Source organism: Ranitomeya imitator, chromosome 5, assembly GCF_032444005.1.
Source record: "Ranitomeya imitator isolate aRanImi1 chromosome 5, aRanImi1.pri, whole genome shotgun sequence".
Taxonomy (NCBI): domain Eukaryota; kingdom Metazoa; phylum Chordata; class Amphibia; order Anura; family Dendrobatidae; genus Ranitomeya; species Ranitomeya imitator.
The window spans coordinates 380,901,377-380,919,610 of record NC_091286.1 but is presented as its reverse complement, the minus strand read 5'-3'; the positions used below and the strand labels follow the sequence as shown (position 1 = coordinate 380,919,610).

Sequence of the window (18,234 nt, the reverse complement as noted above, 5' to 3'; positions counted from 1 at the left end):
AGTGCGCCCGCCGAATCTGCCGGCCAGCAGATTCGTTCCAGAGTGAATTTTGATCACTGTGATAAAACCTCACAGTGATCAAAATAAAAAAAAACAGTAAATGACCCCCCCCTTTGTCACCCCCATAGGTAGGGACAATAATAAAATAAAGAATTTTTTTTTTTCCCCCACTAAGGTTGGAGTTAGAACTAGGGTTAGGGTTAGGGTTAGGGGTAGGGTTAGGGGTAGGGTTAGGGGTAGGGTTAGGGTTAGGGTTAGGGGTAGGGTTAGGGGTAGGGTTAGGGGTAGGGTTAGGGTTAGGAATGTGCACACGTATTCTGGTCCTCTGCGGATTTTTCCGCAGCGGATTTTGATAAATCCGCAGTGCTAAACCGCTGTGGATTTATCGCGGATTTACCGCGGTTTTTCTGCGCATTTCACTGCGGTTTTACAACTGCGATTTTCTATTGGAGCAGTTGTAAAACCGCTGCGGAATCCGCAGAAAGAAGTGACATGCTGCGGAATGTAAACCCCTGCGTTTCTGTGCAGTTTTTTTGCAGCATGTGCACAGCGATTTTTGTTTCCCATAGGTTTACATTGAACTGTAAACTCATGGGAAACTGCTGCGGATCCGCAGCGTTTTCCGCAGCGTGTGCACATACCTTTAGAATTAGGCTATGTGCACACGGTGCAGATTTGGCTGCGGATCCGCAGCAGTGTTCCATCAGGTTTACAGTACCATGTAAACATATGGAAAACCAAATCCGCTGTGCCCATGGTGCGGAAAATACCACGCGGAAACGCAGCATTGTATTTTCCGCAGCATGTCAATTCTTTGTGCAGATTCCGCAGCGTTTTACACCTGTTCCTCAATAGGAATCCGCAGGTGAAATCCGCACAAAAAACACTGGCAATCCGCGGTAAATCCGCAGGTAAAACGCAGTGCCTTTTACCCGCGGATTTTTCAAAAATGGTGCTGAAAAATCTCACACGAATCCGCAACGTGGGCACATAGCCTTAGGGTTAGGGTTGGGTTGGAATTAGGGTTGTGGTTAGGGTTAGGGGTGTGTTGGGGTTAGGGTTAGGGGTGTGTTGGGGTTAGGATTGTGATTAGGGTTACGGCTACAGTTGGGATAAGGGTTAGGGGTGTGTTGGGGTTAGTGTTGGAGTTAGAATTGAGGGGTTTCCACTGTTTAGGCACATCAGGGGGTCTCCAAACGCAACATGGCGCCACCATTGATTCCAGCCAATCTTGTATTCAAAAAGTCAAATGGTGCTCCCTCACTTCCGAGCCCCGACGTGTGCCCAAACAGTGGTTCACTACCACATATGGGGTACCAGCATACTCAGGACAAACTGCGCAACAATTACTGGGGTCCAATTTCTACTGTTACCCTTGAGAAAATAAAAAATTGCTTGCTAAAACATCATTTTTGAGGAAAGAAAAATGATTTTTTATTTTCACGGCTCTGCGTTGTAAACGTCTGTGAAGCACTTGGAGGTTCAAAGTGCTCACCACATATCTAGATAAGTTCATTGGGGGGTCTAGTTTACAAAATGGGGTCACTTGTGGGGGGTTTCTACTGTTTAGGCACACCAGGGGCTCTGCAAACGCAACGTGATGTCCGCAGACCATTCCATCAAAGTCTGCATTTCAAAAGTCACTACTTCCCTTCTGAGCCCCGACGTGTGCCCAAACAGTGGTTTACCCCCACACATGGGGTATCAGCGTACTCAGGAGAAACTGGACAACAACTTTTGGGGTCCAATTTCTCCTATAACCCTTGGGAAAATAAAAAATTCTGGGCTAAAAAATTATTTTTGAGGAAAGAAAACGTATTTATTATTTTCACGGCTCTGCGTTATAAACTTCTGTGAAGCACTTGGGGATTGAAAGTGCTCACCACATATCTAGATAACTTCCTTTCGGGGTCTAGTTTCCAAAATGGGGTCACTTGTGGGGGGTTTCTACTGTTTAGCCACATCAGGGGCTCTGCAAACGCAACGTGACGCCCGTAGAGCATTCCATCAAAGTCTGCATTTCAAAACGTCACTACTTCACTTCCGAGCCCCGGCATGTGCCTAAACAGTAGTTTACCCCCACATATGGGGTATCACCGTACTTAGGAGAAACTGGACAACAAATATTGGGGTCAAATTTCTCCTGTTACCCTTGGGAAAATTAAAAAATTCTGGGCTAAAAAATTATTTTTGAGGAAAGAAAACGTATTTATTATTTTCACTGCTCTGTGTTATAAACTTCTGTGAAGCACTTGGGGGTTCAAAGTGCTCACCTCAATTCTAGATAAGTTCCTTTCGGGGTCTAGTTTCCAAAATGGGGTCACTTGTGGGGGGTTTCTACTGTTCAGCCACATCAGGGGCTCTGCAAACGCAACGTGACGCCCGCAGAGCATTCCATCAAAGTCTGCATTTCAAAACGTCACTACTTCACTTCCGAGCCCCAGCATGTGCCCAAACAGTGGTTTACCCCCACATATGGGGTATCAGCGTACTCAGGAGAAACTGGACAACAACTTTTTGGGTCAAATTTCTCCTGTTACCCTTGGGAAAATAAAAAATTGCGGGCTAAAAAATCATTTTTGAGAAAAGAAATTTTTTTTTTAATTTTCATGGCTCTGCGTTATAAACTTCTGTGAAGCACTTGAGGGTTCAAAGTGCTCACCACACATCTAGATTAGTTCCTTTGGGGGTCTAGTTTCCAAAATGGGGTCATTTGTGGGGGATCTCCAATGTTTAGGCACACAGGGGCTCTCCAAACGCGACATGGTGTCCGCTAATGATTGGAACTAATTTTCCATTTAAAAAGCCAAATGGCGTGCCTTCCCTTCTGAGCCCTGCCGTGCGCCCAAACAGTGGTTTACCCCCACATATGGGGTATCTGCGTACTCAGGACAAACTGGACAACAAAATTTGTGGTCCAATTTCTCCTATTACCGTTGGCAAAATAGGAAATTCCAGGCTAAAAAATCATTTTTGAGGAAAGAAAAATTATTTTTTATTTTCATGGCTCTGCGTTATAAACTTCTGTGAAGCACCTGGGGGTTTAAAGTGCTCAGTATGCATCTAGATAAGTTCCTTGGGGGGTCTAGTTTCCAAAATGGGGTCACTTGTGGGGGAGCTCTAATGCATAGGCACACAGGGGCTCTCCAAACGTGACATGGTGTCCGCTAACAATTGGAGCGAATTTTCCATTCAAAAAGTCAAAAGGCGCGCCTTCCCTTCCGAGCCCTGCCGTGTGCCCAAACAGTGGTTTACCCCCACATATGATGTATCAGCGTACTCAGGACAAATTGGACAACAACTTTCGTGGTTCAGTTTCTCCTTTTACCATTGGGAAAATAAAAAAATTGTTGCTGAAATATCATTTTTGTGACTAAAAAGTTAAATGTTCATTTTTTCCTTCCATGTTGCTTCTGCTGCTGTGAAGCACCTGAAGGGTTAATAAACTTCTAGAATGTGGTTTTGAGTACCTTGAGGGGTGCAGTTTTTAGAATGGTGTCACTTTGGGTATTTTCAGCCATATAGACCCCTCAAACTGACTTCAAATGTGAGGTGGTCCCTAAAAAAATGGTTTTGTAAATTTCGTTGTAAAAATGAGAAATCGCTGGTCAAATTTTAACCCTTATAACTTCCTAGCAAAAAAAAATTTTGTTTCCAAAATTGTGCTGATGTAAAGTATACATGTGGGAAATGTTATTTATTAACTATTTTGTGTCACATAACTCTCTGGTTTAACAGAATAAAAATTCAAAATGTGAAAATTGCAAAATTTTCAAAATTTTCGCCAAATTTCCGTTTTTATCACAAATAAACACAGAATTTATTGACCTAAATTTACCACTATCATGAAGCCCAATATGTCACGAGAAAACAATCTCAGAATCGCTAGGATCCGTTGAAGCGTTCCCGAGTTATTACCTCATAAAGGGACACTGGTCAGAATTGCAAAAAATGGCAAGGTCTTTAAGGTCAAAATAGGCTGGGTCATGAAGGGGTTAATAAAGGATTAATAATACACACACATTATGAATGAAGTATTTTAGTGAAATAAATACACACATGGGGTTGTAAAATCTTTATTGTACACTTAATCCACCTGAAGACCCTCGTTCTGTAAAAGAAAAAAAAGAAAAAAGCAACAGTATCCCATACCTTTCCGGCGCTCAGTCACGTCCCACGCTGTAAATACATCTGAAGGGGTTAAGAAATTTTACAACCAGGAGGATGCTAATGCAGCTGTTGCTCCTGCTTGTAAAACCTGGAGAATTAATTGAAAGCAGGGGAACATAGCATCGTAGACTTGCGTTGATGCGCCCCCTGCTGGCATAAACTCATATGAACTCTAGCGTGAGAAAATATTCATAAAAATTCCCATACATTCCATATACACACTAAGGGACTGTGCTATACATAAGTGAGTACACTTTATACTAAGGGACTTTTTTAGACATAATAATCGATAGTAATGTCTTCCTCCATGCTCCCCCTGTTCTTAAATCCATTATAAATCCCCCTTCTCCCTTCCCAATCTCCCACACCCCTCATTGTCCTCCTCCCCCGCATTCCATTATTGCACTCTCCACCACCCCCATGATTGCCCTCTTCACACCTCCATTATTGCTTTCTCCCCACCACCCCATTATTGCCCATTCCACCACCTCGATCATTGCCTCCTACCAAGCGCCCCATCATTGTCCTTTCCACTGCCACCATCATTGCCTTCTGCCCCATCACCCCATCATTACACATTCCACCACCTCCATCATTTCCTCCTCCCCCACCACTCCATCTTTGTCCTTTCCACCGCCATCATCATTGTCTTCTCCCCACCACCCCATCATTGTCTTCTCCCCAACCACCAAATCATTACCCATTTCACCAACTCTATCATTTCCTCCTTCCCCACCACCCCATCTTTGTCCATTCCACCACCATCATCATTGTCTTCTCCCCCACCACCCCATCATTACCCATTCTATGACCTCCATCATTTCCTCCTCCCCACAACTCCTATCATTACCCATTCCACCACCTCCATCATTGCCCTTTCCACCACCACCATCATTGTCTTTTCCCCCACCACCCCATCATTGCCCATTACACCACATCCATCATTTCCTCCTCATCATCATCCCTATCATTGCCCTCTCCAACAATCCAATCACTGCCTTCCGCCCAATCACCCCCATCATTGCCCTCTCCTCCACCTACACAGACACGCACAGCACCATTCACCTCTCTGCGCACGCACACACACAGCACCATTCACCTCTCTGCATACAAACACACACACCTCACCTCTATGCACGGTATCCTGAAGCCGCAGCATTGCCAGCAGCTTCCTGTATCGCACAGCCGCGGCGCTGAATGATGATGTCATTCAGCCGCTGCTGTGTGAGACAGGAAGCGTGGGCAGGATGAAGGACCGATCCATTCCCTGGAGCTCCGCTCCGCTGCCATTTTCTTTTGCAGGCAGCCGAGCTTCAGGGATTGCTCCCTGCCCACCGCACAAGAGGGCAATCTGGAAAGGGGCCCCCCAGAGCCTCAGAGCCAGATAAACTGACCAGATTGCCCTCATTAGCCGCCCTGCAGGGGCCCCCCCAGTGCCTCCGGGCCCCGATGCAGCTGCACTGGTTGAACCAGTGGTATGTCCGCCCATGAATAGGGCCACTTGCTTTCATTTGCATAACTAATGCAACGAATCAGGCATTTTGTTGATCTGTTCTTAAGAAAGAGCAGAAAAGTTGAATGTTTACGCAGACATGTGAATGGAGCTTAAGTCTAATGCAATGTCATTTTCAAATCTATACCTTAAATTCATGTATTTAATTATAATGTACACAGGAAGAAATCTGAACATTTATTGTGCTTATGTATACAAATTATTTAGTACTCACAGGCTTACCATCTGGACCAGGTTGTCCAGGGGATCCAGGATTACCAGGCTGTCCGGGATCGCCCTAAAAAAGCAAAGATATATTATTCCTTTATGTTAGATACTAAACTTAAACTTTTACAAACTAAGAGTTACTGCTAGCAATTAATACCAAGCTTCTATATTTTAGAAGTATACGAGCTCTATATGAAGTAAAGATGCTGACTTGAAAATCTATTACATTCTTAGAAAAATTGTTTGCTGGTCTGGATATTATCAATAATGCAGTCTTTCTTCAACGAGGAGCACCTTTTCCAAGCTTGAATGCATGTTTTCCACCATGATTGTCTCTTGATTAGTCAGCCAGCAAATTAAGTTTTCTAGCAGCTACCTCATGGCTGGGCTCTTCAGCTTCTCCTTGTTGGGCACTCCAAAGACACCCTCCAAGTCAAGAAATCTAAGCTGTTCCAGGATGGGCTCTTTGATGGTTCCCTCCAGACTGGATTCTCTAGCTACTCCCCTAGGTAGCACCTATCATGTGCTAGGGAGCACGTCCTAACCACCAGAATAGGTATCCAGCTACTTCACAGTCACATGCTTGAACGCCGCTAATTGCATTATGCCTGTCTCTTTTAGGGTATGTGCACACGTTCAGGTTCTTTCGACTAACCTCTGCAGTAATCCGTACCTCCCACTCCCGGCTTCAAGACTTCTCCCGTGCTGGGCCAATCCTCTGGAATGCTCTACCCCAAGATATTAGGACTATCCACAACTTGCATAGTTTTAGGCGCTCGCTCAAAACTCATTTGTTCAGAGCGGCCTATCACGTTCCCTAATCAAACTCATTTTATGTTTGTGTGTGTGTAGCCCATTCACTATCTCCATCTATCCCCGACCCCCTGAAGATGGCTGGACCATCATTGTAAATACATCATTGATCATTGTAAATACATCATTGTAAATACACACCTGTACTTTGTATCTCCCCACCTCATTGTAGATTGTAAGCTCTCACGAGCAGGGTCGTCTTATTTTGTCTTATTTTGCTTTATTACTGTATTGTTAACATTGTTACCTATGACTGTTGTGTTTGAAACTGTTAAACTGTAAAGCGCTGCGGAATATGTTGGTGCTATATAAATAAAGATTATTATTATTATTTCACTTTTTTTGTGTTTTTTCGCGATAAAACGTGATAAAATCGCATTAGAAACCGCAGACATATGCATCCTATCATTTAGAATGCATTCTGCAATTTTTGTGCACATGATGCGTTTTTCACAGCGAAAAAAACGCATTGCGGTAAAAAAAGCAGCATGTTCATTAATTTAGCATTTTTTTTTGCGTTTTTCCCGCTATTCTATGCATTTAGAAAAAATGCAAGAAAAAACGCATAAAAACGCGCAAAAAACGCATCAAAACTGTGAAAAAAAAACACAAAAAAAAGCATGCAGATTTCTGGCAGAAATGTCAGGTTTTTGTCAGGAAAATTTCTGCCAGAAATCCTGACGTGTGCACATAGCCTTATACTCCACCTTTTATTTTGAGTTTGAGCTCTTTTGTTTATTTTGCAGAATGTTATGTTTGGCATAGTAAGGTAATCCTAATATAGTCCTAATAAATGTGTTCTTAATTGTATGAATAATAATCAATTTGGCTTACTTAATGGCCAGCATTTGTGGATTACAGATGATTCTTTCATTTTCAGATATACCTTTTGATGTTTCTGACGTCAATTCTTATTACAAATGGGAATTTCATTGTGATGTTACTGTTTGTAAATGATTAGCTATTCTGTGATATCTATTAAACTTTTTTTTATTGAAAACAAGAATAAAACAAGTGGGGCTATGTAGAACCCTTTTAGTATATATATTTTACTTAAATCATTGTTTTCATTTTTTCATCATAAATCAGTGATATACATAAAAATAAGCAGTTTTGGAATATATTTGATCTGAAAGAATTCTGCTTCTTTCTCCTTCTGGACTGGTCTACTTTGCAAACATAGTAATAATTGGTAATATTCCAACTAGATGTAACCAGCCTCGCTAAATACAACTGAAATGAGTGAGACCTAGCACCTTGAGCCAGCATTTGACTACATGCATGCAAATCGCGAACTTGAGCTGACGTAACTGCCCGCTCTCACCGTATGCACCACTGAATCCTGATAGCATGTGATGTGCGCGCTATGAGCATTCAGAAGTTTAGAGTTACATTTAGGCTATGTGCACACGTCAGGATTTTTTCCTGACATAATCCTGAGAATTCTGCCAGAAATCCGCGTGCTTTTTTCGCGCGGATTTCTCGCGGAATTTGCGTGTTTTTTGCACGTTTTTTGCGCGGATTTTTTGCGTTTTTATTTTATTTTCCGGAATGTCCTTTTGATAGGAAATCCGCAAAAAATCCGCAAAAAGATAGAGCATGTCCGGATTTTTTGCGGTATGCGTTTTTTTTGCGGAAAAAAACGCTAACATCTGCACAAACAATGCGGAATGCATTCTAAATGATAGGATGCATAATGTTAGCATTTTGTTAGCAGATTTATAGCGTTTTTATGGTGAAATTCCGCAAAAAAACGCTAAAAATCCTGACGTGTGCACATAGCCTTAGGCTATGTGCACACGTTCAGGATTTCTTGCAGAAAATTCCTGAGAAAAACCTGAAATTTTCTGCAAGAAATCTGCAAGAAATCTGCATGCGTTTTTGCCGTGTTTTTGCTGCGTTTTTGCCGTGTTTTTGATGCGTTTTTTTCTGGACATTTCCCAATGCATTTTAAGTGGGAAATCCACAAAAAAACGCAAAATTAATGAACATGCTGCGCTTTTTACCGCAATGCGTTTTTTTTAGTGGAAAAAAAAACGCATCATGTGCACAAAACATGCAGAATTCATTCTAAATGATGGGATGCATATGGTATGCTGTTTTTTTGCGTTTTTTTAGCGTTTTTATCGCAAAAAAAAGTGAAAAAAACGCAAAAAATCAGCAACGTGTGCACACAGCCTTAATCATCCAAAACTTGGACAACCCTTTTAATTTTGAATTAATCCATTTTAGTTCAATGATTTTTATAAATAAAATGCTGCCAGCTAGTTCTTTGTGTGTAATATTTTGCAGCATTATTTTTGGCATAAAAATAAATGTTTCTTACTATTCCAATGAGTGATGCTTGGAAAACAAATTTACTGTTTAGCTTTTCCAAGTAGTTCTTTGCTACCCATTTAGGAGACTCAATTCCAAAATTCCAAAATAAGTTTCTCCAAGATGTGGTTATGAAGCAACCAATAATTACAACTGTTAAAGTCTGCAATAATTGGAAACGTATACTGGTTTTCCAGTCAGCATTACGTTTCTGTGTAGCATTCAAATGAATATGTCTGAATAAAAAAGGGTAAATTAAAAGGAGTTTATCAAGTGTTTTGACTCTTCAAAACTGCTGACAGTGCTGGATAAGAGTGTGGTATACCTATAGATAAAGAGGCTGACAAAGAACTCCAGAGAGATTAAATGAGAAATAGCTTTACTTCAAAATTTGGCTATAAGGGGTGATAAGGGGCACAATCACTTTAAGGGCCCCTTTCCACTTGTGTGAGAAAAAAACGGTCCGATTTACGGACCGAAAAAACGGATGTAACGTGTGCGATTGTCATGCGAGTGTCATGCGAGTGTAATGCGATTTTTAATCGCATCATCCGTTTTTACATCCGTATGCAATCTGTTTTTTTTCTCTGCAAATATTTTTATACAGTCATTTACAGGACTATTTACAGTGTTCTGTGCCACAGAATGGTAAGATATCCGTAAAAAACGGATGGAATACGGATGGTCCGTATTCCATGCGTTTTTTTTCTCGCACCCATTGACTTGCATTGGCGAGTCTCGTCCGAGAATCGCAGCAAATCGCAGCATGCTGCGATTTTTTTCTCAGTCCGATTTCAGCTGAGAAAAAAATCACCTATTGATTAACATTGGTCCGAGTGCAATCCGATTTTTTATCGGATTGCACTCGTCTGTTTTTCTCACAAGTGGAAATGGGCCCTAAGGCCGGGGTCACACTTGCGAGTACAATGCGAGAAACTCGCACAAGTCTCTCGCATCAATACCCAGCACTGCCGCCGACACTCGTGACCGGACTGTGCGGCTGCATTTATTTCTACCACTTTTTTGTAAATTGACAACAGGTATTTGCTCATAAAGTGATTAAGCAATGGTGAAGCACCAGAATCAAGACAGTGTAACCAATGACCAGGCAATGGAAACGCCGGGGCCTAAGCAGCACAAGGCTTATTTCTCCGGCAAATGACAATATTAAAAATGTAATTTTTTTGGATGTAGAAAAGTTCACAAAAAATACTGAAAGAAAAGTTTTGGTGTATGAAACAAGAGGAGTGATGGCAACAACCTTGAATACTTTTGCTGACACAATAGCATTAGGCCGGCGTCACACTCGGCGTAAGACAATACGGTCCGCATATTACGGCCGTAATACGCTGAAAAGTCCCCAAAATAGTGGTCCGTAGCTCCTCCGTAGGCAGGGTGTGTCAGCGTATTTTGCGCATAGCATCCTCCGTATGTAATCCGTATGGCATCAGTACTGCGTGTTTTTCTCGCAGGCTTACAAAACCGACATACGGCTATACAAGGGATCCATGTGTAAAAAAAACACAAAAACATATATACTGTCTATATATATATATATATATATATATATATATGTCAGTAGACACATATATGTATATATATTAATATTTCATACAGAGCGAGATAGCTTTAAAGCCGGTAATTCAGTTGCCGGCTTTTGCTATCTCCTTCCTAAACCCGACATGATATGAGACATGGTTTACATACAGTAAACCATCTCATATCCCCATTTTTTTGCATATTCCACACTACTAATGTTAGTAGTCTGGGAACCTGGGAACTTTTCAGAATTTTTTCCCAGGCTCGAGTTCATATGAGGACATCCAGCAGAGGGTGCCTCACCACAACTGAAGGTAACTACAGGTTATTGACCAACTTTCCATTCATTCGCTGGGGTTTTACTGGCATGAGCACAGCTGCATTAGCAGAGCTCCTGCTTGTAAAATTAGTTAACTCCTTCAGATGGATTTACAGCGTGGGACTTGACTGATCATCGGAAGATATAGGATATTGTTGTTTTTTTATTTTACCTTTTTTACAGAGCGAGGGTCTTCAAGTGGATTACCAGTCTAATAAACTATTCCAACAACCTGTGTTTTTATTTCATTAAAAGACTTTGTAATAATGTGTGTGTGTATTTTTTAACCATTTCAGACAATTGGATTAATAATGGATAGGTGTCCTAATTGACGCCTCTCCATTATTAATCTGGCTTAATGTCACCTTACAATAGCAAGGTGACATTAACCCTTCATTACCCCATATCCCACAGCTACACGGGAATGGGAAGAGAGTGGCCAAGTGCCAGAATAGGCGCATCCCCAAATAAAAAAAAAAATCCCCAAATAAAAAGAAAAAAAAACATTTCCCAATAAATCCATTTATGTATGTAAATAAAAAAAACAATAAATGTACACATATTTGGTATCGCCGCGTCCGTAACGACCCGCTCTATAAAACTATCCCACTAATTAACCCCTTCAGTGAACACCGAAAAAAAAAATAATAAAAAACAAGGCAAAAAACATTGCTTTATTATCATACAGGCGAACAAAAAGTGGAATAACACGCGATCAAAACAACGGATATAAATAACCATGGTACCACTGAAAACGTCATCTTGTCCCGCAAAAAAAAAGCTGCCATTCAGCATCATCAGCAGAAAAATAAAAAAGTTATAGCTCTCAGAATAAAGCGATGCAAAAACAATTATTTTTTTATATAAAATAGTTTTTATTGTGTAAAAGCGCCAAAACATAAAAAAAATTACATAAATGAGGTATCGCTGTAATCGAACTGACCTGAAGAATAAAACTGCTTTATCCATTTTACCACACGTGGAACGGTATAAACACCCCCCCTAAAAGAAATTCAGGAATAGCTGGTTTTTGTTCATTCCGCCTCCCAAAAATCGGAATAAAAAGCGATCAAAAAATGTAATCTGCCCGAAAATGTTACCAATAAAAACGTCAACTCGTCCCGCAAAAAACAAGATCTCACATGACTCTGTGAGCCAAAATATGGATAAATTATAGCTCTCAAAATGTGGTGATGCAAAAACTATTTTTTGCAATAAAAAGCGTCTTTTAGTGTGTGACAGCTGCCAATCATAAAAATCCGCCAAAAAAACGCTATAAAAGTAAATCAAACCCCCCTTCATCACCCCCTTACTTAGGGAAAAATAATAAAATGTAAAAAAATGTATTTATTTCCATTTTCCCATTAGGGCTAGGGTTAGGGCTAGGGTTAGGGCTAGGGTTAGGGCTAGGGTTAGGGTTTGGGTTAGGGCTAGGGTTAGGGCTAGGGTTAGAGCTAGGGTTAGGGCTAGGGTTAGGGTTGGGGTTAGGGTTTCAGTTATAATTGGGGGTTTCCACTGTTTAGGCACATCAGGAGCTCTCCAAACGCGACATGGCGTCCAATCTCAATTCCAGCCAATTCTGCTTTGAAAAAGTAAAACAGTGCTCCTTCCCTTCCGAGTTCTCCTGTGTGCCCAAACAGTGGTTCCCCCCAACATATGGGGTATCAGCGTTCTCAGGACAAGTTGGACAAGAACTTTTGGGGTCCAATTTGTCCTGTTACCCTTGGGAAAATAAAAACGTGGGGGCTAAAATATCATTTTCGTGGAAAAAAAATATTTTTTATTTTCACGGCTCTGCGTTATAAACTGTAGTGAAACACTTGTTGGTTCAAAGCTCTCACAACACATCTAGATAAGTTCCTTGGGGGGTCTAGTTTCCAATATGGGGTCACTTGTGGGGGGTTTCTACTGTTTAGGTACATCAGGGGCTCCTGCAGTCCATTCCATCTAAGTCTGCATTTCAAACGGTGCTCCTTCCCTTCCGAGCTCTGCCATGCACTCAAACGGTGGTTCCCCCCCACATGTGGGGTATCAGCGTACTCAGGACAAATTGGACAATAACATTTGTGGTCCAATTTCTCCTGTTACCCTTGGGAAAAAAAAATTGCGGGCTAAAACATCATTTTGTGGAAAGAAAAAATGATTTTTTAATTTTCACAATGCTACATTCTAAACTTTAGTGAAACAATTGGGGGTTAAAAGTGCTCACCACACATCTAGATAAGTTCCTTAGGGGGTCTTCTTTCCAAAATGGGGTCACTTGTGGGGGGTTTCCACTGTTTAGGCACATCAGGGGCTCTCCAAATGCGACATGGCGTCCGATCTCAATTCCAGCCAATTTTGCATTGAAAAGTCAAATGGCACTCCTTCCCTTCCGAGCTCTGCCATGCTCTCAAACAGTGGTTTATCCCCATATATGAAGTATCGGCGTACTCAGGACAAGTTGCACAACAACTTTTGGGGTCCAATTTATCCTGTTACCCTTGGGAAAATAAAAAATTGGGGGCAAAAAGATCATTTTTTGTGAAAATTAATATAAATTTTTTTTTACGGCTCTACATTATAAACTTCTGTGAAGCACTTGGAGGTTCAAAGTGCTCACCACACATCTAGATTAGTTCCTTAGGGTGTCTACTTTCCAAAATGGTGTCACTTGTGGGGGTTTCCACTGTTTAGGCACATCAGGGGCTCTCCAATCGTGACATGGGCTCCGATCTCAATTCCAGCAAATCTTGCACTGAAAAGTCAAATGGCGCTCCTTCCCTTCCGAGCTCTGCCATGTGCCCAAACAGTGGTTTACCCCCACATATGGGGTATCGGCGTACTCAGGACAAATTGTACAACGACTTTTGTGGTCCAATTTCTCCTGTTACCCTTGGTAAAATGAAACAAATTGGACCTGAAGTAAAAATTTTGTGAAAAAAAAGTTAAATGTTCAATTTTTTTAAACATTCAAAAAATTCCTGTGAAGCACCTGAAGGGTTAATAAACTTTTTGAATGTGGTTTTGAGTACCTTGAGGGGTGCAGTTTTTAGAATGGTGTCACTTTTGGGCATTTTCTGTCATATAGACCCCTCAAAGTCACTTCAAGTGTGAGGTGGTCCGTAAAAAAATGGTTTTGCAAATTTTGTTGCAAAAATGAGAAATCGCTGGTCAACTTTTAACCCTTATAACGTCCTAACAAAAAAAATTATGTTTCCAAAATTGTGCTGATGTAAAGCAGACATGTGGGAAATGTTGTTTATTAACTATATTATGTGATATAACTCTCTAATTTAAGGGCATAAAAACTAAGAGTTTGAAAATTGCTAAATTTTCATAATTTCCGACAAATTTTTGTTTTTTTCACAAATAAATGCAAGTCATATCGAAGAAGTTTTACCACTATCATGAAGTACAATATGTCACGAGAAAACAATGTCAGAATCACCAGGATCCGTTGAAGCGTTTCAGAGTTATGACCTCATAAAGTGACAGTGGTCAGAATTGTAAAAATTGGCCCTGTCACTTAGGTGAAAACAGGCTTTGGGGTGAAGGGGTTAATATCTGCCCTCAGTCACTGGCTTTACCATTCTGGCGGAGAAAATTGCGCGGGAGCCCACGCCAATTTTTTCCGCGATTTAACCCTTTAAATTAATAGCTAGAGCGTCCAAATTTTGCACATACACACTACTAACATTAGTAGTGTGGAATATGCAAAAAAAAAGGGATATGAGATGGTTTACTGTATGTAAACCATGTCTCATATATCATGTCGGGTTTAGGAAGGAGATAGCAAAAGCCGGCAATTGAATTAAGCTATCTAGCGCTGTATGATATATATATATATATATATATATATATATATATCATACCTCCCATAGAGGTGGAGCCGCATATTCATGACTGTAATGATCGGTAACTGTGACCGCTCAATACAGGAAGAAGATGCAGCGCCGGGAGAAGCAGGGACGCGCAGGGACCGCGCCAGGAGCAGGTATGTATACGGGGAGGGGGAGTGCAGCGCTGCACGATATTTACCTGCTCCTCGCTCCGGTGTGGCTCTGTCTCCAGCGTCCTCTGGCAGTGACGCTCAGGTTAGAGGGCGCGGTGACGTAGACAGTGCGCGCCCTCTGCTGAGCGTCAGTGCTGGAGACGGAGCCGCACGAGGAGCAGGTAAATATTGAAAGCACCAGCGTCCTGAGCAAGAGAGGCGAGTATGTGACTTTTTTTTATTGCAGCAGCAGCAGCATTCTATATGGCACAGCTTTATAAGGAGCATCTATGGGGCCATAATCAATGGTGCAGAGCATTCTATATGGCACAGCTATATAAGGAGAATCTATGGGGCCATAATGAACGGTGCAGAGCATTATATATATATTATATATATTATATATTGCACAGCTTTATAAGGAGGAGCTATGGGGCCATAATGAATGGTGCAGAGCTTTCTATATGGCACAGCTTTATAAGGAGCATCTATGGGGCCATAATGAACTGTGCAGAGCATTATATGGGGCACAGCTTTATATGGAGCATCTATGGGGCCATAATGAACCGTGCAGAGCATTATATGGGGCACAGCTTTATATGGAGCATCTATGGGGCCATAATGAACGGTGCAGAGAATTATATGTGGGGCACAGCTTTATATGGAGCATCTTCTGGGGCAATAATGAATGGTAAGTAGCATCTATTTTTATTTTTCAAATTCACCGGTAGCTGCTGCATATTCCACCAATAAGTTTTCCCAGTTTTTTGTGGCAAAATTAGGGGGGTCGGCTTATACTCGGGTCGGCTTATACTCGAGTATATACGGTAATTTCTGTATTATTCTCTGTTCTTCAAACTCATCTTCTTCACTGCTGTGCATTTATATATACTTTCTGTACAATTTGTTCAGTGTTTTATAATTTTCTCTCCATATCTGTATGACTAAACTGTGATGTCCTCTCACTTTCCAGATTCACCACAAAATAACTGCTGCATTCCATTCTTCTGTTTTTATACAGGCTACGAATAGGGTTGAGCGAAACGGGTCGGCCACTTTCAGAAGTCGCCGACTTTTGGCAATGTCGGGTTTCATGAAACCCGACCCGACCCCTGTGTGGGGTCGGCCATGAAGTCGGCGATCTTCTGAATCTGGAATCGGAATTCCGATACCGATTCCCGATATGTTTAAGATATCGGGAATTGGTATCGGAATTCAGATTTAAGTGTAAAATAAAGAATAAAAATAAAAAATATCGCAATACTTACCCTCTGACGCGCCCTGGTACTAACCGGGAACCTTCCTTCCTTCGAATCAGCGCTTCCAGGACCTTCGGTGACGTCGCGTTGACGTCACGGCTTCTGATTGGTCGCGCGGCGGTCACATGGGCGGTCGCGCGACCAATCACAAGCCGCGACGTCACCGCGAGGTCCTGAAAGCGCTGATTCGAAGGAAGGAAGGTTCCCGGTTAGTACCAGGGCGCGTCAGAGGGTAAGTATTGCGATATTTTTTATTTTTATTCTTTATTTTACACTTAAATATGGATCGCAGGGCCTGAAGGAGAGTTTCCTCTCCTTCAGACCCTGGGAACCATTGGAAACCCAATGCACCCAACTTTTTTATAGGATCGGCCGATTTCACTCGACCCGACTTTTGAAAAAGTCGGGTTTCGTGAAACCTGTCCTGATCCTATAAAAGTAAAGGTCGCTCAACCCTAGCTACGAAAGTCTCTCCTGATTAGCTGTGATGTGATAGCTACAAGGTGTTATGGAAAAACCCACCCAGGAGCACCCAAGTCACATAAGTCTTGTGTGCAATGTAAACAATGGCGGTGACCATTTTAGGTGATTTATTCAAAACAAATTAAAAATTCTTTAAATTTACAGGGTTTAATGAAATCTGAAATATTCATCACAAATTTTATTTACTCATCTATATTGCTTTTATATTCAATTGACAATACAAATAGAAGTAATCAATGTCCTGGTCTGTGAAGACTGCTCTGGACAAATGGAAATGTGGCACTGGCAAGCAATGTACAGCAAACACACGTCTATCATGGCTAAAAGAGTAAATATGGACTCCATGGAGGACCTGGGCAGCATTATAAGAGAAGCAGTATGGATCAATAAGTTGTGTATGCTTTATTTATCTATTTTAACCAGGAAGAACCGTGTATCAAATATGTTTTCAGGGATGGGTAACTTTTTTAATAAAATTTAATGGGAATTTTCTGGGATTACCCCAAATTAATCTAAAGGTAGTTTAAGGCATAAAGTTACAAAATACCTGTTAATTACGTGAAAATTACACGCTACTCCAGCTTCATAACGCTCAATCTCTCCATCTGTCCCTGTCTGCCTCTATTCTGTGGTTGTGCTTACATGACTAATGGCTGAATGCCATCCAATTAAGTGGCAGCTGCAGTCAATCGCTTGCTTCAATGAAAGTCCCAATACTTTTTTGTTATTATATGCCATCTATAGAACACTTTCGTCTAAATCTAGGAAACCCCATAAATAGGGAAAAAAAAGATTCCCCAAAAAAGTATAATTTGAAATAAAAAAACTTTTTTATTTTCTTCTTTCCATTTAAAAAAAAGTAAAAAAAATTAAACAGTATCTCATAATTTGATACCTTTAATCATAGATTAAAGTTAACATTTCTATATACAGGCCTAGAAAAATATTTATGCATGCTGTAAAGTGTTTTGATTTTTTATTATTGTTTACTTTGTATATTTTCGGCAATATTTCCATCTGGCAATCCACATTTCCTGATATGTGAGGCAAAGCTTAGGGGAAATTCCTTCCAGGAACACTGATGTAAGGTAAAAAGTTCAAATGAAAGCAGTATAAGGTACAATAGGCAACAATTGTGCATGATTTAGAATGTTTAGCCCTCGCCTATTTTATTTGTATTATTTGGTTGCTAATTATCCCAGTACGTAAAGTCTGTTTCTCACTTTTTAGTGATGTGTGATCGTGGTAACATGACTTGACCATACTTACTTTAGGGCCAGGAGGTCCTTTTTCCCCAGGTGGACAAAGGCACGGAGCAGGTGTCGAGCCGACATCACTTGGACCATTTAAGCACTGAGAAATGATCAAGGAAAATACATTTTTGCATCAATAAATATTTTAGATTATTGGGGTTTTATATTTTTTTTATTTTCTTCTTTAATATTTCTATAAATATCTCACATATTTACCACTTGTTGTTAATATCTATCATTTACTTGTAATGAACAGATTACTATTTTACTATTTAATTTTAAAAGTGTGAAAGGAATCTGTCAGAAGGTTTTTTCTATCTCACCTTGAAGCAAGCGATTCTGAATCATTTAGTTTCCTCGGTACAGCCGTTTTGATACAATCAGAGTTT

At 40.9% G+C, this 18,234-nt stretch overlaps 1 protein-coding gene across 1 annotated transcript in view; it reads right to left on the bottom strand.

The window, feature by feature from the left end:
• COL21A1 (collagen type XXI alpha 1 chain) overlaps positions 1-18,234 on the bottom strand; it is a 536,987-nt gene that overhangs the window by 268,686 nt on the left and 250,067 nt on the right. Inside the window, exons 9-10 of the mRNA XM_069726746.1 lie at positions 17,862-17,945; positions 5,898-5,960 (exon numbers count right to left, since the gene is read on the bottom strand). Coding sequence (XP_069582847.1) covers positions 5,898-5,960; positions 17,862-17,945 — 147 coding nt within the window. The remainder of the gene's footprint in view (positions 1-5,897; positions 5,961-17,861; positions 17,946-18,234) is intronic.